The sequence below is a fragment of the Anolis carolinensis genome, chromosome 5, assembly GCF_035594765.1.
Source record: "Anolis carolinensis isolate JA03-04 chromosome 5, rAnoCar3.1.pri, whole genome shotgun sequence".
NCBI lineage: Eukaryota > Metazoa > Chordata > Lepidosauria > Squamata > Dactyloidae > Anolis > Anolis carolinensis.
The window spans coordinates 206,820,040-206,839,201 of record NC_085845.1 but is presented as its reverse complement, the minus strand read 5'-3'; the positions used below and the strand labels follow the sequence as shown (position 1 = coordinate 206,839,201).

At 55.1% G+C, this 19,162-nt stretch overlaps 2 protein-coding genes across 10 annotated transcripts; one reads left to right on the top strand and one right to left on the bottom strand.

Moving 5' to 3' along the window:
- Positions 1-12: 12 nt before the first annotated feature.
- On the top strand, positions 13-8,891 carry dennd6b (DENN domain containing 6B). Of its 6 annotated transcripts, none has more exons than XM_062983483.1 (20): positions 13-180; positions 290-328; positions 1,870-1,912; positions 2,052-2,167; positions 2,259-2,336; positions 3,364-3,469; positions 3,791-3,870; positions 3,976-4,038; positions 4,664-4,719; positions 5,007-5,129; positions 5,260-5,355; positions 5,437-5,531; positions 5,651-5,716; positions 5,971-6,035; positions 6,354-6,443; positions 6,571-6,624; positions 7,000-7,223; positions 7,797-7,899; positions 8,291-8,365; positions 8,498-8,891. In XM_062983483.1, the coding sequence occupies exons 1-20, from the start codon at positions 13-15 to the stop codon at positions 8,618-8,620; spliced, it is 1,863 nt and encodes a 620-aa protein (XP_062839553.1). In that variant the 3' UTR covers positions 8,621-8,891. The 6 variants fall into 6 exon arrangements, with proteins under 6 accessions (XP_062839553.1, XP_062839555.1, XP_062839552.1 ...); XM_062983485.1 differs by having other exon boundaries at positions 2,256-2,336; positions 7,114-7,223; XM_062983482.1 differs by having other exon boundaries at positions 2,256-2,336.
- Positions 8,892-10,324: 1,433 nt separating this feature from the next.
- On the bottom strand, positions 10,325-18,374 carry gcc1 (GRIP and coiled-coil domain containing 1). 4 transcript variants are annotated; one of them, XM_062983479.1, is made up of 3 exons: positions 18,265-18,374; positions 12,616-13,594; positions 10,325-11,844 (listed from the first exon to the last, which is right to left on the bottom strand). In XM_062983479.1, exons 1-3 carry the CDS (start codon positions 18,363-18,365, stop codon positions 10,498-10,500), a joined length of 2,427 nt encoding a protein of 808 aa, XP_062839549.1. In that variant the 5' UTR covers positions 18,366-18,374; the 3' UTR covers positions 10,325-10,497. The 4 variants fall into 4 exon arrangements, with proteins under 4 accessions (XP_062839549.1, XP_016854304.2, XP_062839550.1 ...); XM_016998815.2 differs by having other exon boundaries at positions 12,616-13,694; positions 18,265-18,333; XM_062983480.1 differs by lacking the exon at positions 18,265-18,374 and adding an exon at positions 18,081-18,242.
- Positions 18,375-19,162: the final 788 nt, after the last annotated feature.

The following is a 19,162-nucleotide window of genomic DNA, read 5'->3' as shown; positions in this document are numbered from 1 at the left end:
CCCGGGCCGGCGATGGAGCCTCCGAGCGGCGCCCGCGTCCCCCGGAGCCCCTCTCCGCCCGCGGAGCCCCCTTCCCGCGCCCCGCCCTCGCCCTCCGCGCAGCCCTGGGCCCGCCTCTCCGCCTGGCTGGAGTGCGCCTGCGCCGTCACGTTCGACCTCGAGCTCGGGCAGGCCATCGAGGTGGGAGGAGGGCGGGGAGGGAGGGCGGGGAGGGTGACGTCACGCGCCCGGCCCCGCCCCTTGCCTGGCCCCGCCCCCGCGACGCTGATGCCTGCCTTTTTCCTTGCAGCTGATTTACCCGCCGGAGCCGGCGCTCAGCGAGAAGGAGGTAAGCCCCGCCCACAGGGAGGCAGGCCACGCCCCGTGGAGGCAGGCCACGCCCCAGTAGGCGGCAGCCATAGCGTTCAAGGGGATAAATGGATCAGGCATGGGGCAACTTGGCCACTCCACCCTGGGTGTTTTGGACTACAGTTTTATTCGCAGGTTCTAGTGCATTTTAAGAATTTTACAATTTTATCAGATGGGATTTATATCTGCGGATGCTTTACACTTATGTACTGTTATATGCTTATGTACTGTTGTTTACATGCGGCACTTTGAAGTGTTCTGTGAGCCTCCCCGAGTCCTTGGGGAGATGGTGATGGGGTATAAATAAAGTTTATTATTATTATTATTATTGACACAACAACATAGTATGACACAGCGAACAAGATAGATATGCTGGATTTCGTATCACAAAATCACAAATCGAACACTTCCCAAGCGTTTAGGACTGTGATATATCACACAGTCCTAAATGCTTGGGAAGTGTTCGGAGTCATAGATCCCAGTCAGATGGCACCTATGGGGGGATTATTATTATTATTGTTATAAACTTGCTGACTCCCACCAGTTCCTGGATAGATGTTGACTTTTCTTAATTGACCATTGGTTTTCCTTCTCAATAATAATAATAATAATTTTATTTTTGTACTTCGCCACCATCTCCCCAGAGGGAATCGGGGTGGCTTACAGATATAAAACCAACATACAATAATATCAAATACAAAAACACACAAATAAATTTAAAAGGCATTAAAAATCACAGTCATTATAAAACACTTGAGAAACACAGCAATAAAAACATAAAATGAGCTGGGCAAAGTGCACTGAGTGGAACTTGTAAACAAGAAGGAAGTTAAGGTGCTACAAGGTCATGGGAAGAGCCTTAGACTGGGGTGAACACTGAGGTTCACTCAAGGAGCCTGGTCATAGGGAGGAGGGAGGGAGCTTGTTTTCTGCTGCCCTGCAGACTAGGACACGGAACAATGGCTTCAAACTACAGGAAAGGAAGGAGATTCCACCTGAACATCAGGAAGAACTTCCTCACTGTGAACTCTCTCCCCCGGGCTGTGGTGGAGGCTCCTTCCTTGGAGGCTTTTAAGCAGAGGCTGGATGGCCATCTGTCGGGGGTGCTTTGAGTGCGATTTCCTGCTTCTTGGCAGGGGGTTGGACTGGATGGCCCATGAGGTCTCTTCCAACTCTACTATTCTATGATTCTATGATTCCTTCTTAACGTAAGGAACCTTGTAAACATTTCCTTAACTTAAAGAGACATTGTCTCTGATAACATCATGTTTTACCAAAAGTTCAACAGTTTATCCTTTGTCTCTGGTCATCAACAGTTCAGCAGTTTTTAGTGACAGTGTAGTTGTTTTTAGTGACACTGTAGTTGTTTTCCAGGGCTCAATATTTTAGAACGGTGTCTTCATCCCAATGAGGCCCCATTCATACTCCTTTCACACAATTCCATTCAAAGCCTATATCATATGTATCCATCACGCTGTGGCCACCCCGAGCCTCACCTCCCGCCCTCTGCTCTTTCTGCAGAAGACCAGCATCTGCTACCTGGCCTTCCCGGACTCCTACTCAGGTGAGTGGAGAAGGTAGCATGGAAGGGAGGCTGGGGGGACAGCTGGAAGGGGTCCTCTCCTTGGGAGGGGGCTCCTCCTGCTCCCCCTTCACCTGCCGCCCCCTCCCTCCCTCCCTCCCTCCCTCCCTTCCTTCCTTAGGGAGCCTGGGGGACACGCAGTACTGCTTCCGCTTCCGCCAGTCCGGGGCCCGCCTCCGGGAGCCCCCCTGGGCCCAGAGCGCTGCCTACCGCAAGGAAGCCCCCGCCGCCCTGCAGGTCAGGAACACAGGACCCCCGCCTCGGGTTTGGGCCGGAAACGGGGCCGCAAAGGCTCAAGGCCCTCCCTTCCCCTTCTCCCTTCCAGCAGGAGACGGCCCACTACTTTGGCTACGTCTACTTCCGGCAGGTCAAGGACCCCTCCGTCAAGAGGGGATACTTCCAGAAGGTGAGTGGCGCGCTGCGGCCAAGGCGCTCCTGTCCCCCCAAGCCATGCGCTCACATCCACGGCCCCAGCATGACACAGGGACTGGCTGGGAAGAGGTGTGCGCCTGGGAGCCATGCTTTTGGGCAGCAGCAGCAGAAGCCCCCCCCCCCCCTTGCCCAGCAGAACCCATGCTTTCTTTAAAAAATAATTTTTTATTACATTACTATTCATTTTGTTACAAAGAAAAGAAAAATCTTTACAATTCATATAATTAAATCTTTTCCTTCCCCCAGTGTTCTACTCATTGTGCTCCCCATTCACTGGAGCCCATTTCTTTATAGTCCCACCAGAATCTCATTTCTTCTGGAGGGGGTTGATTCCCATCTTCTCTCCTTAATGTTTCTTCGATAAATTTCTTCCATATACTTTCAAAATCATTTTTCTTCCTTAGGCCTTTTTTAACATTCAAATTACATGTTAAACTATCATTTATTGCTAATTTCCAAATTTCCTTGTACCAATCTTCTATTAATAACCTTGTAGCCGTTAGTAACATTGTAAGAATGTAAGTATGTACAGAGTTATTGGGGAAAGGTCATAGTAGAAATAGAAAGCATCAATACAAACCCAGCAACTATACTATTATCTATTTATAATACAGATGAATTGAAAGAAAATGAAAAGAATTTTTTTTGAGGAAGATGAGATTTACTAAAATTGAGTGAAGGACTGATTTTTATCGACAGCATCATACAATAGATGGAAGTCAATTACATTTATTTTAGAGTACTATGTGGTTTTTTTATGTTTTGTAAGTTTTTTTCTCCTCTTTTCTTCTTTTTTCTTTTGTCTTTTTTATAAAATATGAATCTAGAAAATGTATTCTTTAATAAAAATAAATTTAATTTAATAAAATGAAAAGAATTCGATAACAGTGTTGCAGCAGGACCCATGCAAGTCTTGCAGGCCAAGGGGTGTCTCTCCCGAAGCATGGGAAAAGTATTCCTCTCTCTCTCTCTCTCTCTCTCTCAATCTCTCTCTGTTCCAGTCCTTGGTGCTGGTCTCCCGCCTGCCCTACGTGAACCTCTTCCAGTCTCTGCTGCAGCTCGTTGCCCCGGAGTACTTTGACAAGCTGGAGCCCTGCCTGGAGGCGGGTGAGGAGGGGGAAGGAGTTGCGGGAGAGTCTCCCAGGTCATGTCTATGGGGCAGAGGATGCCGATGTGAAGGGTCCTTTGTGGGGAGGGGGCACACGCCTTCCAATCAGGGAGGCCTTTCCTGGTCTGGAAGAGAGGGGCCAGGCCCACCTCTGGGGGCTCTGAGGGAGCCTGCGCTTGTGAGGGCAGCAGAGATAGAGCGCAAGCGGGGCTCCAAAGGTGGGCCCAAGTGACTTGACTGGGGAGTGTCTGTTCCTGCACATGCATGCACACACACACACACGAGGAGCATCGGGCCTCCTGTTTTCTGCCTCTCCCCAGTGTGCAGTGAGATCGACCAGTGGCCCCCGCCAGTGCCTGGCCAGACGCTGAACCTGCCTGTGATGGGCGTCGTCATTCAGGTACCAGGACAGGCGTTCTCTCTCCTGGGAAGCCCCCCCCCCCAAAAGGGCAGCCGGACTTCCAGGAAAGGGAGTGGTCTTTGCAGGACGGCCTTTGCTCCGCAGGTGCGGATCCCCTCCCGGGTGGAGAGGCCCGACGCCAGCCCCGTCCAGGCCCTGAAGCAAGAGGTGAGAGCCGCCTGGGAGCTCTGTTGGGGGGGGGGGGGGGTCATCAAAAGGGTGATCCACCGCTCTCCTCCTCCTGTGAGGCCTCCTCCCTCCCTGTGAGGCCACCCCCCCTCCCCCGACCAACCCTTTGGCCTCTGCACTCTGTGGCCTCTAAACCATGGAGGGTGGCCTGAGTGCTGGGGCTCCCAAGACCCCTGGCTGGGTTGCAGTCCTCCCTCCCCCTGAGCCACGGATCTCATGGCTGCAGGGACAGATGGACGGACGGGGGCCCTCCTTGGCTGAGCCCTCCCCAGCTCCCCCCTCCATCAACCCTTTTGCCCCTTGGACCACGGTCCCTGCCTGCTCCTTCCCAAAGAGATGCAGTGCGACGCAGGGTACAGGATCCAGGGCCTCGGCCTATGAGAACTTCTCCATCCATCCATCCAGACCCCGTCTCTCTCTCTCTTCTCTAATGTTTGTTGTTTGTTTCAAACTTTGTTTCAAATTGTTGCTTAATTGCTTTTAATTGTTGTTGTTCAAGCATGGAACAATGCCAATAATGTAAGCCGCTCTGAGTCTCCTTCAGGGTGAGAAGGGCGGGGTATAAATGTTGTAAATGAATGAATGAATGAATGAATAATTCCAGAACCTCCTGCCGGCCCCCCTCCTCCTGCCCAGCGCCTGCGAAGTGGACCTCTTCCGGTAAGCTCTCTCGTTGCCTTGGCTGGACTGGGCTGGGGGCAGAAAGGTCTTGACCCAGCGCATGACGGGGGTGTTGGCCTTGGGCAGAGGGGCGGGGGGGGGGCAGCAGACATCAGCCGGTGGCCCTGGGATCCTGTGCGTGTCGCCCTTGGGCACCGCCATCTCACGGCTACGCCTGGCCCGTGCCGTGCCTTCCAGGCCTGTGCCGCCTTCGGGTCTCTGCGGAGGGAGGGGAGGCGGCTCAGGCGGGGCCAGGGCTCACCCGGCCTGGGTCTCCCTCCCGGCAGGTGCTTCCAGCCGGTCCTGATCCACGTCCAGATGCTCTGGGAGCTGGTGCTGCTGGGGGAGCCGCTGGCCGTGGTGGGCCCCTCGCCCGCCGTCTCCTCCGAGGTGGTCCTCGCCCTGACCAGGTACCAGGCTGGTCCAGATAATAATGGGTGGGGTCTCCCCTGGGCTGAGGGGGGGGCTTCTGGCAGGCCCCCTCTTCCCCCTCCTCCTCTTCCTCCACGTCTCGCTCTTCCTCCTCCTCCTCGTCCGCAGCTGCCTGGCTCCCCTGAGGTACTGCTGCGACTACCGGCCCTACTTCACCATCCACGACAGCGAGTTCAAGGAGTACACGACGCGGACTCAGGCCCCGTGAGTCTCCCTGGGGGGGGGGGGGGGGGGCGGTCGCCCTTCCTCCGCCCTTCCCTTCTGCTCATCCTTCCTCTTCCTCAGGCCGAACGTCCTCCTCGGCGTCACAAACCCCTTTTTCATCAAGACGCTGCAGCACTGGCCTCACGTGCTTCGCCTCGGGGACCTCAAGATGGCTGGTAAAAAGGGGGGCCTGATGGGGGAGGGAGGAGCACTTGTGGGGAGGGCCTGTGCCTTGCCGCGAGCCCCCTCCCCCCAACCATGCCCCTTCCCTTCCGCTTGCTCCCTTCTGGCCCAGGGGACCTCCCCAAGCAGGTCAAGCTGAAGAAGCTGGCCAAGCTGAGGACGCTGGACGCCAAGCCTGGTGAGATGGGGGGGGGTCCTTCCCAGTCCACGTCTGCCCCCCGCCAACTGCTCTCCACCATGGAGCCCTTGAGGGTGGGGCAGCTGCAGCGCCTGGGGGGGGGGGTTAGGGACCTGGTCCCTTCTTGCCTTGGGTGACCCCCTGCTCACTCCCAGGCTCCTGGAAAGGAGATGCAGGCCTGGGGCCTTCTTTTCCTCGTTCCCCGATGACCGTTTCCTTCCTCTAACCTCCTTCCCTGCCCCCCCCCCCCCCAGGCCTCTACACAGCCTACCGGACCTTCCTGCACAAGGACAAGGCCCTGGTCAAGAAGCTTGTGAAGGTCAGCAGCACCGGCAGGGCAGCCTTTGGCCAAGCGCTAGTGGCCTCCCTCAGCCAGCCCCTCCCCCCTCCCTCCCTGCCATTGCCTTGGAGGCCTGAGGAAGGGGGGGGCTTATCCCCCCCCCCCGAGTCCCTTTGGGGATACAGGGCAAAATAGAAGTAAAGTTTATTGTTATGATGATGATGATTACTACTATTTATTAGGGGGCCACTTATGGCAGCAGGGAGGGGGGCATGATATGGGGGGGGGGGGAGGGAATGAAAAGGCAGTTCTGAGGCATTTCAGAGGGATGACGTGCATGTGTGCCCCCCCCCCCAGGGCATCCACAAGAAGCGCTCCTCAGACGCCCAGAGCGCCCTCCTCCGGCGCCACTTCTTGGAGCTCACCCAGAGCTTCATTTTCCCCTTGGTGAGTAGCACGAGGGGAGGGGTCCTCTGTCCTTGGGGGGGGGGTGTCATTGCCTCCTGGCCCAGGGGAGGGGGCTTCTTGCTTTCCCCCAACCCCCACTGCCTTTTCTCTCCCCCACACTGTGCAGGAGCACTACATGGCCGGCCTCATGCCCTTGCAGAGAGCCATCGGCCCCTGGAAGGTACGTGGAGCTGGGGCTGACCGACCGCTTGACCCACCCTGAAGGAATTGGGGCGGGGGGGGGGGGGGCTCATCTGGGGTTTGTGGCTGCTTGGTTACATTTGGCTTATGGTGGGGGAAAGGCAACCTGCAGCCTTCAGGAACCAACTGCTGGTATTTATAATGATTGCTATTGTTGTTGTTATGTTTATTATGTTTGTTTGTAACCCACTTTTCTCTCCACAAGGAGACTCACCTTTTTTTTTTGGTAATTTAATATTTTATGTTTCTTTTCCTTAAGTGATACTTATCTTACGGTTGTCATAGAACACAAATCCTTGAAAATCATACTACGTATTGAAATGTATATATATGTGTGTGTGTGTGTGTGTCAAAGTGGGTGGGCACCACTCCCCTCCCCCCACCAAGGAGGCACCCGACGGCCTCAAGGCTCAGCCCTCCCCCTCCCTCTCTGTCTCTGCCCCCCACGCTGCCTGCCTGCGCTGCACAGAACCCCCCGCAGATCCGCCCTTTCCGCCAAGAGGACTTCCTGAAGACCCTGGAGCACGCGGGGCCCCAGCTCACCTGCCTCCTGAAGGGGGACTGGATGGGGCTGTACAGGTGAGCCCCCCCCCCCCCCGCCCCACCTGATGGAGGAGCCCTGGAAGAGCCCTGAGGCCGCCTCCAAGGCATCCTCGCGTGCAGGGGGCAGGAGAGGCCACGTGCGCCATGGTTGTCGTGCTGGGCGGGGGCTCCGCTGGCTCCAGGCCCCTCTGCCCGGCCTCAGGGGGAGGCTGTGGTGGCAGCCCTCCTCTGAGCCAGAAATCGTGGCAGGAATGCCCTGGCCGGGGGGGTGGGAGGTGGAGGCATGTCACCTGGGATGGGGGCTTTTCAGTGGGGGGGTCCCTTTAGGGAATGCGCTTGGCCCTTTTACAAGCGATTCTTGAAAGCATGGACTTTGGGCTGTTTCTTGCTACTTCTTGTGTCTTATTTGGTGGCATTTGCTTTGGGAAGACCTACGTTTCCTCCCATTCCTTTGTTCTGTGACTCTGGGACAGTTCACCTGAGTGGCAGGCCCCATGGATGGGGGTCTTCCCGCTTCTTGCCCTCCTCGCAGGCTCTGGGGTCCGGGGTGTTGGCTCCTCCCTTGCCCCCCGCAGCCACTCCTGACGTGCCCCCTCCGCTTTTCCGAAGGCGGTTTTTCCGGTCCCCCAACTTTGACGGCTGGTACCGCCAGAGGCGCCGGGAGATGACCCACAAGCTGGAGGCCCTGCACCTGGAGGCCATCAGTGAGGCGGTGGGTCTCGGAGGGGGGAGGGGGAGGGGCTTACACGGGGGGAGGGGCTCCACACACGGAAAATGCTCAGCCCAGCAGTGCTGTGTGTAGTGGTCAGAGAAGGGGCACCTCTGTACTCTTGCCTGAATGGCCCACCTCCTCCTCCTCCCCCTCCCCCCTGGGCAGCCCCCTCCTCCTTTGCCAGCCAGAGGTGGGCTGCCGCCCTGCATTTCCCTGGGCCTGGAGCCAGTTTGCAAAGCACAAGAGCCAGACGGTGTCTTTAAGGGTCACAGTGAAGCCATGGGGCGGAACCATCGGCCTCCTCTATTGCACGCACACGCACACACACCCAGCCTAGGGGAGAGAAGGGGGCCGTCTTGCTGTCTCTCAAAACCGGCTGCTGTTTCTCCAGAACATCAAGGCCTGGATGGAGGACAAGTCGGAGGCGGAGGTGGTGGACATGGTGCTGAAGCTCAGAGAGAAGCTGGTGAGAAGCCCCCCCCCCCCCAAAGACCCTAGCCATGGACCAGGATGAGGGTCTGGCGGAGTGGCAGCCCCCCCAAGCCCAGCCCAGCCCTTGTGCCCCACCCATGCCTGCCTGTCTGCCCCTCCCCTGCAGGCCCGCGCCCGGCACCATCTCCTCCCCGTGAAGGAGGAGGCCCTGCAGCAGGTGGGCCGCTCCGCCGGCACCCTGGTGGGCTCGCTGCCCGAGGACCTCCAGGCCGTCCTGCATCACCAGTGAGCAGCGTGACCTGGAGGGGCCCCTCCCCACAGAGGCCCAGAGGGATTCCACAGGATCTAACCGGAGGGGTCTCTTTTGGGGAGGGGGCTCCACTGCTGCCGTGAGGGCATGACCCACAGGATCCAATATGGGGAGGAGCAAGCACTCTCTTCTCTCTGCAGACATAAATATTTATATATAGATCTATATATGTGTGGAGTGTGTGTGTGTGTGCATTTGTGCACCTGCTACTGCGCAGTTGACAGTTCAGTAAAGGTTAATTTTGAAAGAAGCCTGACTGCTTTTCTGTTGGCCGTCTGCCTCACCCACCCACCTTTCCTGCCCCCTTGAATGGAGCTGCAAGGGGGAAAGGCAGCCAGGGCAGAGCAGGCGGCCACTCTGGACACGCAGAAGGAAAGGAGAAGAACTGCCCAGCGCTTGCCAGGGTCTTCCTTAGGAGTTAGGAATGACTTAGATGAAGGGCCAGAAGGCGCATGGTCATCAAGTTTGCAGGTGGGACCCAATGGGGAGGGAGAGCCAAGACTCCAGAAGACAGACAGGAGCAGAGTTGATGATGGGCTGAAACTAGCACAATGAAGTCCAACAGGGACAAAGGCAAGAGACTCCGCTTAGAAAGAAAAAAGGAAAGGCAAAGAGACAGAATGGGGAGGAGGCCTGGCTCGACAGCAGGACCTGTGAAAACGATCTTGGGGTTCTCATGCAGAGGAAGGGGAACAGGAGGCAGGAATGCCAGGGGGCGGCTTGAAGTCCTGCTTCCCCTCTATCCTATTCTGCCTTGGCCAGACCACACCTGGAATCACCCTGTGTCCTATTCCAATAGGGCACAGCCATTGAAGGGAGATGTTGACGCTCAGCTGGGATGTGTCTAGAGACGGGCGAGTGACACGATCAAGGGTCTGGAGAACAAGCCCTATGAGGAGCGGTTTAAAGCGCTGGGCATGTTTAGCCTGCAGAAGAGAAGGCTGAGAGAGAGGAGACATGGTGAGGGGAAGTCACCACAAGGAGGGAGGGGGCTTCCTTTCTGCTGCCCTGGAGACTAGGACGCAATGGAGCAACGGCCTCAAACGACAGGAAAGGAAGGAGATTCCACCTGAACATCAGGAAGAACTCCCTCACTGTACGAGAAGGAGGGCTGTTCAGGAGTGGAATTCTCTCTCTCTCTCTCTCTCTCTCTCTCTCTCTCTCTGTCTCTGCCCTGGAGGAAGTGTGGTGGAGGGAGGCTCCTTCTTTGGAGGCTTTGAAGCAGAGGCCGGGTGGCCATCTGTTGGGGGTGCTCTGAATGCGATTTTCCCGGTTTTTTGGGTTTGAACTGGAGGGCCCACCAGGTCTCTTCCAACTCTAGGAGTCTAGGGCCACCCCCAAGTCAACCCCCCCAATAGAAGGGGGCCCATGACAGCTGAATCATAGAATAATAGAGTAGGAAGAGACCTCATGGATCATCCAGTCCAACCCCATTCTGCCAAGAAGCAGGAAATCACATCTTCTTCGACACTGCTGACCAGACCTAGAAAACAGGTCTCTGGCTTCTCTCCTTCACAGCCTTGCCCACCCCCCTCCAAAACATACCCTGGACACCCCTCACACACACACACACACACACACACACACAGCATGTCTGAGGGCTGCAAGGGAGGGCTCATCTATCCCTGTCCGTCCCCCCCCCCCCCGTACTCCCTACACCAGGCCTCTGCTCTGGGAAAAGGCTTTGGCAGTGAGTCTTTTATTGGTGACCTGGAACATGGACAGGGAGTGGGGCAGCTCCCACATAATTGTCCCATCCCCTATTTAGGAATCATGGAAAGCACAGAAGCCCAGACCACCAGCATGATTGGAAACCCTTTGGGGAGAGTGCGTGGGCAAGTGGGGAGGCCCCCCTCCTACCTCCTCCCGGAGGCCCACCACCCCCCACCCCCGCCGCCCGCCCCCCCGGGCCCCAGGACGGCCTGCCTCTCCTCGGGGCTGAAGTGCAGGACGGTGAGGATGGCGCCCAGGGTCTGCTGGCGGCCCATGCCCTCGGCCAGCGTCAGGAAGCGGAAGAAGACGTTCTTGAGGTACTCCAGGTTGGCTCCCTCCCGGCCCTGCTCGCGGGCGCTCTGCTGCAGCCGCTCCCGCAGGGCCGCCAGCTCCTCCCGGTGGGCCTCCTCCGCCGCCAGGAGCCGCTCCCGCAGCCGCCGCGCCTCCCCCTCCAGCCGCCGCTTCTCCCGCTTGAGTCCCGCCAGCTCCACCGCCCGCCGGGCCAGCTGCTCCGTGTACAGCAGGAAGGGGGGCTCCCCGGGGCCCCCCGAGAGGCGCAGCGCCTGCGTCAAGTCCTCCTGGGGGGCCGAGGGGGGCAGCGAGGGGGGCGGGGTGGGCGAAGGGGGGCGGTGCCCCGGCGGGGACGGGCCGGCGGCGTAGGGCCAGGCCAGGGCGCGCAGGTGTTCCAGCTCCAGCTCCTTCTCGGCCAGCACGGCCAGGGCGCGCTCCCGCTGCCGGCGCAGCTCCTCCTCCAGGTGCAGGGCCTCTTCCCGGGCCTCCCGCCGGGCCCGCTCCAGCTCCTCCCGCTGCCGCTGCTGCCCCCGGGACGCCTCCTGCCGCCGGGCCTCGGCCTGCTCCCGGTGCCGCCGGGCCTGGTCCTCATGGGAGAGGCGCAGGGACACGTACGTCTCCTTCAGGGCCGCCAGCTGCGCCCGCACCTCCGCCAGCTCCCCTTCCACGGTGCCCTCGGTCCCCCCTTGTGCCGGCTGCCCACCGCCCTTCTGTGCCCAGTGCTGCTGCTGCTGCTGCTTGTAGTGCTCAAACTCCTCCTTCAGCTGCTTCAGCTCCCGCTGGTAGTAGGCGGCCGAGGACACCTTCTCCCCGTCGGCCTCCTCTCCAGGCGGCTCCGCCTTGCACAGGGACCCCTCCCCCCCTTCATCCTCCCCATCCTCCTCCTCCAGGTCCTGCTTGGTGGCTGCCCGCAGAAGGGCCCGCAGCTTCTCAATCCTGTCCCGGAGCACGTTGGCATCCAGGCCGCTCTCGTCAAGGCCCACGTCCGGCACTGGGCAGCGGCTGGAGGTGGCCAAGGCCAGCGTCTTGTTCTCCAAGTCCAGCTGGGACAGGCGCTCGCGCAACCGCTGCATGGCCAGCTGGTCCCTCTGTTTGGCCCTCTCGTAGCTGCCCAAGAGCTCCGAGGCCTCCGAAATCTGTGCCTCCAGGCCGGCTGCTCGATCCTCCTCTGCACGGACACGCTCCTCTGTTTGGGCCATCTGGGAATTGGGGCAGGGGCGGGGGCAAAAGAGAGAGAGCGAGAGAGTCAACATGAAGCTACGGCTCCTTCAGCTGCACTCGAGAGGGATTCATGGCTTCCACCCCGTGACTCTTTCGGTGGCACCTTCCACCTGGTCAACAGCTTCTTGGAATTGCAGTGCCCAGAGCTGGACACAGGGCTGTTTATTATTTATTTATTTATTTACAGTATTTATATTCTGTTCTTCTCACCCCGAAGGGGACTCAGTGCGGGTAACAGAACACCTATATGGCAGACATTCCATGCCAATTATAACAATGACAAGACAGGCAACAGATAGAAGTATTACATAGGCTTTTCCCCATCTTTTGGCATCTTTTTTTGGAGGCTATACTTGGCTCCGGCCACTAGGGGGTGCTGTCGCTCTATCTCCCTGCCGAAGAGCTTTCTTTGTTCGTATACCTAAATACCTCCCTGCTTTAATGCGGTTCTTATTTATCTACTCAGATTTTTCAAATTGCTAGGCTGGCAGAAGCCTGACTAAAGGTCAGGAGCTCACCCAGACCCGGGCTTTGAACTGTCAACCTTCTGGCTGGCAAGATTATTGCAGCTGAGTGCTTAACCTGCTGTGCTAAAGCCCTGTTATTCCGGGTGGGTCAATACCCAACTCACAGGCACATCCCCCCTTTGCATGGACAGGACCAGGTCTTGAAATACAATTCCCCCCCCCCCCCGAGGTAACCCACTGGCGATCCCTTGCCCCCTCCCCCCTCGCCCTTGGGGGCCTGACCTTGCGCATCTCCTGCAGCAGCTGGGCCTGGAAGTGGCTGCGCAGGGCGGCCATCTCGGACTGCAGGGCCTGCAGCTGGGGGTCGGGGCGGGCGCTCTCCTCGCGCAGGGCCGCCAGCTCCTTCTCCAGGCCCTCCATCTCCCTCTGCAGGCGGCGGGCCCTGTGCTCGGCCTCCTCGGCGCGATCGGCGGCACAGGCCTTCCCGGCCAGGGCCCCGCGGCTCTCCTCCAGGCTGCGCTCTGCCTCCTGGCGCAGGGCCCTCTCGGCTTGCAGCAGGCGCTGGAGCTCGCGCAGCATGGCGGCGTGGTCGGCCTGTTCCTGGGCCCGGTCGTGCTGCTGCGCCAGGAGCCGGGCCTTGGTCTCCGCCAGCTGCTCCCGGGCCGCCCGGGCCTCCTCCGCCAGGCGCCCGCGCTCCTCCTCAGCCCGCCGGCTGGCCTCCTCCCGCTCCTGTTTCTGACGCCGCTTGTCCGCCTGGAAGGAGGCCTCCGCCCGGGACTTCTCCTGGGAAACCGTGGCCAGGGAAGCCGTCAGCGTGGACAGCTGGGCCTGAAGCTGCAGCACGCGCCGGCCCCCATCCCCTGGCGCCTCTCCGCCGCTCCCGCTCTCCTCCTCCGGCCCCACCGCCTGCTCTTCTTCCTCCGTCACAGGCCCGGCACCGTCCTCCTCGCTGTGACCAGAGCTCCTGTCCTCACCAAGGTCCAGGCTGGACCCGGAGGTCGTCCCCGGTCCGGCCGGATCAAGGGTATCTGGTTGGTGGGCTACGGAGAGGACCCTCAGGCTGGCCTCCAGAGCCTCCTTCTCCTTGAGCAGGCCCTTGTAGGCCCGGACCACGTCCTTCAGGCGGGCCTGGTACTGCGCCAGCTGCTCCCGCTGCTGCTCCACTGTCTCCAGGAGCTCCTTCCGGCTAGGACCGCCCCCAAAGCTCACCCCAAACTTCTCCATGGCGACCGGGGGGGGGGGACTGGGGGGGTGGATAGGCCTGAAAGCAGAGAAAGGCAGGCAGGAAAACTGAGGCAGGGCCACGGGCCCCTCCTCCCTACTCCCTGTGCCCAGGCAGGTGCTTCAGGAGGAGGAGGAGGCTGAAAGAGTGAGAACAGCTTTATTTGACATTGTGCTAACACAACACCAAAATTACATGCCTTCCCCTTCGCAAACCAAAAAAAATCACACACACCCTCTGCACACACACCCCACCACCACCACACAGCCCCCAATTCCACATCAGTGCAAAACCAGAGTTCAACACAGCCACAGCTCTAGGATAAAAATGATCCTTCAGTCTGATTGTCCTTGTTTTTATTGCCCTGTACCAGGGATTCATGTGCTTGATCTTAAAACTGCAGCCAAATCACTGGTGACCCATGGCACCCTTAGAATGGCGGATCAACACAGAAGTTTTTGTGTTGTCAAAGGTAGACTTTCATGGCCGGAATCACAGGGATGATTCGTTCCCAACAAACCTCTCAACCTCTGAGGATGCCTGCCATAGATGTGGGTGAAACGTCAGGAGAGAATACTTCTGGAACATGGCCAGACAGCCCAGAAAACACACAACAACACTAGAGTCTTTGATGCTTGAGAGTTACTACCATTAAAAACAGGCTCAGCCCATTCAATATCCCACACAAGACCCTGCCATGATCCCCAACTTGACTTGACTTGGAAGGCAGTCCTAAAGAGCAAACGAAGGCCCATAAAGACCAGCTTGGCTCAACAGTTTCACTGTGTGAGAAAAGCATCAGGACCACAAGTACCTTGAGGGTCGCACCCCATTCTGGGGCCATGAAGTGCTATTCTGGCCTCAACAGCCGCCCTTCCCTCCATCTCTCCACTCTCTTCCCAACTGCTGGGCAACCCAGGGAAGCCCCATTGAAGAGGGGCATCCTTTGCCCAAAAAAGGAGGGGAAAGTGGGACTATTACGAGTGAAATAGAGCCTGCCTCCTTTGATTACACTATGTAATGCTAAGTTTTTTGCTCCAAATGTCATTTCCTAAATGGTTCTATCCTAAAAACATGGGGAAAGTTTACTAAACTGCCGAAACATTGTTTCTGCGGAAGGGACATCCTGCAGCACATGATATCTTATATATTATTATTATGTTATTATTATATTATATAATATATTATAGTAATAATATGTAACACTATTTTTCTTCCTGGGTTACCAAAGTCGTTTCCTAATTGGTTCTATCATAAAAACATGGGAAAGGTTTGTTCTTGCAGGAGGGACATCCCACCACAGCACGTTTTGCTCTAGTTTTTCAATGGATATCTTGTCATTGAGTCTCAACCCACTCAGCTTGTGCCACAAAAGCAAAGTTCTTGGAGTATTAAACTTACTTTCAAAGTAAGGACCACACAATTAAACAGGAAACAACACTTTCAAATCAGTAACAGGTTTTTTGTTTAAATTTTGTTACCTAGTGTTATTTGCTGGTAGCTTGAGAGTCCCTGTGAACTGAGCATCTGCTGTAATGCTCGTTAACCATTCTGTGTTAACAAGCATTACAGCAAGTGTCACAGCCATCTTGAAACGAGGCAAAGACCGCAATGACCCAAAAAGCTATAGACCATTTTCCTTGTTGTGCCATCTTTACAAAGTTCTGGAGAGACTTATTCTGCATAGAATTATGGAAAAAAATAGACCCATGTATGATTCTGGAGCAAGCTGGCTTCAGGACAGGCAAAAGCTGCACATCACAAGTGTTGAACCTGGCTCAGCACATAGAAGATGGGTTTTAAAGGCAACAGATTATAGGAGCTGTCTTCATAGACCTTTCAGCAGCTTATGACACTGTAAATCATTGCCTTTGCATGAGAAAAATGTGTAATATCACACAGGACTACCATCTCACCCGCTTCATAAGAAATCTGCTACGAAACAGAAGCTTTTTTGTTGAGTTCCAGGGTCAAAGAAGCAGATGGTGGAAACAGAAGAACGGCCTGCCTCAGGGGAGTGTGCTTGCTCCATCCATGTTTACCATTTACACAAATGACCAGCCACTGCCAGAAGAGACAGAGTTTGATCTATGCTGATGATCACGCCATCACTGCCCAAGCAGGGAGCTTTGAAACGGTTGAACAGAAGCTCTCCAAATCTTTAGGTGCTCTCACTGCTTGTTACCGGAAAAACCTGCTGATCCCTAATCCATCTAAAATGCAGATGTGTGCTTTTCATCTTAAGAACAGACAAGCATCTCAAGCTCTGAGGATGACCTGGGAAGGAATCCCACTGGAGCATTGCTGCACATCCAAAATACCTGGACCCTGGACCATGCTCCAACTTACAAGAAGCACTGCTTTAAAAAAGTGGGTGCTAAAAATAATATCATATGAAAGCTGAATGGCACAACCTGGGTATCACAACCAGACACAGTGAAGACATCTTCCCATGTGCTTGGCTACTCTGCTACTGAGTATGCATGCCCAGTGTGGAATAAAACAGTGGATGTGGCTCTTAATTAGACATGCCGCATCATCCAGGATGTCTATGCCCAAGACCACTGGAGAAATTATACTGTTCAGCCGGCATTGCACGACCTGACACCCGCCGGGAAGTAGCAGCCAGCAATGAAAGGTCCAAGGGATCGACATCTATGGCCCATCCCCTGTTCAGATATCAGCCAGCACGCCAATGCCTTAAATCGGTGCTTCTCAACCTAGAGTCCCCAGATGTTTTTGGCTTTCGACTCCCAGAAATCCTAACAGCTGGTAAACTGGTAGGGATTTCTGGGAATTGTAGTCGAAAAACATCTGCGGACGCCAGGTTAAGAAGAGAATCACTGCCTTAAATCAAGAAACAGTTTCCTAAGATCCATAGAGATACTCACAGGAACACCTGAGCAAGCGAGAGTCCAAAAGTGGCAGGCTAGAACCTGGAACCTCAAGCCATGACTGAGACTGAATGAGAGACTTTCCCCTGGGCACACAGAAGATTGGGTGACTTGAAGTGGCGCTGAACAGCCTATGCTCTGGCACCATGATAATAATAATAAAACTTTGTAAAACTCTCTCCTTGAGGGGACTCAGGGGAGTTTCCAACATAGCAAAGAAACCATACAACAAATTAAACAAAAACAAACAAATTAATTATTATTATTATTATTATTATTATTTTATTTTATACCCCGCCTCCATCTCCCCAGGGGGACTCGGGGCAGCTTACAAATACAAAACAAACATAACAATAATAGTAATAGTAATAATAGCAACAACTTGATTTTTCTATCCCACCTCCATCTCCCCGTGGGGACTCGGGGTGGCTTACACAGGGCCAAGCCAAAAAACAAGTAAAAAGCAAAGTAAAATACATTTAAAAGAGCAAAGCAACAGACAAAACACATTAAAAGCAGATAATCTATATATATAAAAGAGTGATGGCATCACGGCGACCCACAAAACAACAAATCTAAAGGCCCCCCAACCTTGAAATTTGACAACACAACCCATCATCCACGGCTCTAGGTTGATACAACAAAAAGAAAAGAAAAATAAAGTCCTAATTAGAGAGAGAGGAATAATTGCTTTTATCCAATTGTTGCCAGTTAGAAGGCTAAGCTCCTCCAACTTGGTCTCCTAGCAACCCAATAAAAAATAATAATAAACACTAAAAAATAATTAAAAACACTAAATAATTAATACCATAAAATACTATAACAGAAAATAACTAAAAATAATACTAGAAAATAATAAATATAATAAAAAGATAACTTACAATAAAAAAATTTTAAAAATACAAATAACGTCAAATTAAAAATTGCACAATTTTTAACCAATACCACCACCACTTTGCCACAGCAACGCATGGCCAGGCACAGCTAGTACAATATAATAACTGTAAAAACCAGGTGGATAAAGAATAATAAATATGAAAGAAGAACATACAAACAACCACAACATTTAAAAAAAACAGTTACAAAATGCTCCATCAGCGGGGCCAGATATGATGACGAGGGCTCCCGAGTGGTCAAGGCCAACTCCACAGGGCCGGGAAGTGGGTCCAGCGCTGACTGGGGTGCTAGTTAACAACCCCGATTGGGGGGGGGGGGGGTGCTGGGCCTAATCCTGCTCAGAGATCTGCAGGAAACACCAAGTTTTCATTCATTCGTGTCCTTGGGGAAGGGGCCAGTGCAGTGCAGTGCAGAGCCAGCCTTAAGGGGCGGGGCCACGAAGGGGAGTCCACGGCAGGCGAGGGCGGGCGGGGCCCCGGGGGGGGGCGCAACCCACAGGCCCGACTGCAAGGCCCATCCGCCCGGGAGGCGGGCCTGCCTTCCCACGGCCACGCCAGAGGCACTCGCGCCAAGTGGACGGCTACTGCTCAAAGGACATCTAGTATCAGGCCAAGATGTTAACTCTGTTTGCGTTTTTAAATGCATGACCACTGCGCCCTCGGTTTCGTTTCTGATACTATAAATAAATACCATTCTGTGTCTAACAGTACTTTGAATGTTTATAGAAGGCCTACCGGCTGTGAGGAATGGAGGGAGCTGGAGTCCAAAACACCTGGAGGGAGGGCCCAAGTTGGCCCATGCCCCCTTCCTTCCTTCCTTCCTTCCTTCCTTCCTTCCTTCCTTCCTTCCTTCCTTCCTTCCTTCCTTCCTTCCTTCCGGGGAAGCGGCGACCCCAAGGCGCGGCCCAGACCCACTCACCTTCTCTCGGCCAGCAGCACCGCGCCACGCATGCGCGGAAGCGTTTCCTCCCTGCTAGGACCTCGGCGGTTGACGGCTTGCGTGTGTGCCTGCGCGCGCATGCGCAGAAAGGGGACGGACGGAGGGAGCGCGGCGACCCGTGGCGCATGCGCAAACGGCGGCCGCGAGAGCCGCGGTGCTTCAGCTGCCCGGCGGGCGCCCCGGTGTGCTGGCGTCGGAGACCCATTCATTCCTAGAAGGAAGGCACCGCCAGCTTACGGGGCTTCACCCCCCCCCCTCCCGAAATTCTCAGGGTGGTCCGCGGGAAGGCCTTACATTTATTATTTAAACTGTTAAGTTTATTCCTATCATGATCAATATATATCCCATATGCATGGGGAGGCGGTATTGGGATAACTTGCCTAGTTTCCATCAGACCTCACAATAATTAGCATAATAATAATAATAATAATTAGCAGCGCTAATTATTATAATGTACGCTGGAACTCAATCGACAGACCCAGTCCTTTAAAACTGAACACGCCCATCTGTATTTTAGAATGTGTTTTATGAATGTCCGATGTAAGTTAATAATTTTAACTGTTTTATAGTGCATTGTACAATGTTTACATATGTGTTTTATTGTAAGTCGCCCTGAGTCCCCTGTTGGGTGCGAAGGGCGGGATATAAATATTGTAATAAATAAATAAACCTCTGAGGATGCCTGCCCTAGGTGTGGGGAAAACGTCAGGAGGGAATGCTTCTGGAACAAGACCAGACAGCCCGGAAAACTCAAAGCAACCCATGAAAGCCTTTCTTGGACAACACATGCTCAACCTTTTTTTTTTTTTTTTTCGTGTCAGGAGCAACCGGAGTTGCTTCTGGAGTGAGAGAATTGGCCGTCTGCAAGGACGTTGCC

What these genes read in the sequence shown, in the direction of transcription:
- dennd6b (XM_062983482.1), top strand. Translation starts at nt 13, where the DNA reads ATGGAGCCTCCGAGCGGCGCCCGCGTCCCCCGGAGCCCCTCTCCGCCC. An exon ending in TGATGGGCGTCGTCATTCAG is followed by an intron (nt 3,871 to 3,975) that starts GTACCAGGACAG and finishes TTTGCTCCGCAG; the next exon opens with GTGCGGATCCCCTCCCGGGT. An exon ending in AGAGCTTCATTTTCCCCTTG is followed by an intron (nt 6,444 to 6,570) that starts GTGAGTAGCACG and finishes CACACTGTGCAG; the next exon opens with GAGCACTACATGGCCGGCCT.
- gcc1 (XM_062983479.1), bottom strand. Translation starts at nt 18,365, where the DNA reads ATGCGCGCGCAGGCACACACGCAAGCCGTCAACCGCCGAGGTCCTAGC. An exon ending in GTGCTGCTGGCCGAGAGAAG is followed by an intron (nt 13,595 to 18,264) that starts GTGAGTGGGTCT and finishes CTCTGCTTTCAG; the next exon opens with GCCTATCCACCCCCCCAGTC. An exon ending in TGCTGCAGGAGATGCGCAAG is followed by an intron (nt 11,845 to 12,615) that starts GTCAGGCCCCCA and finishes CCCAATTCCCAG; the next exon opens with ATGGCCCAAACAGAGGAGCG.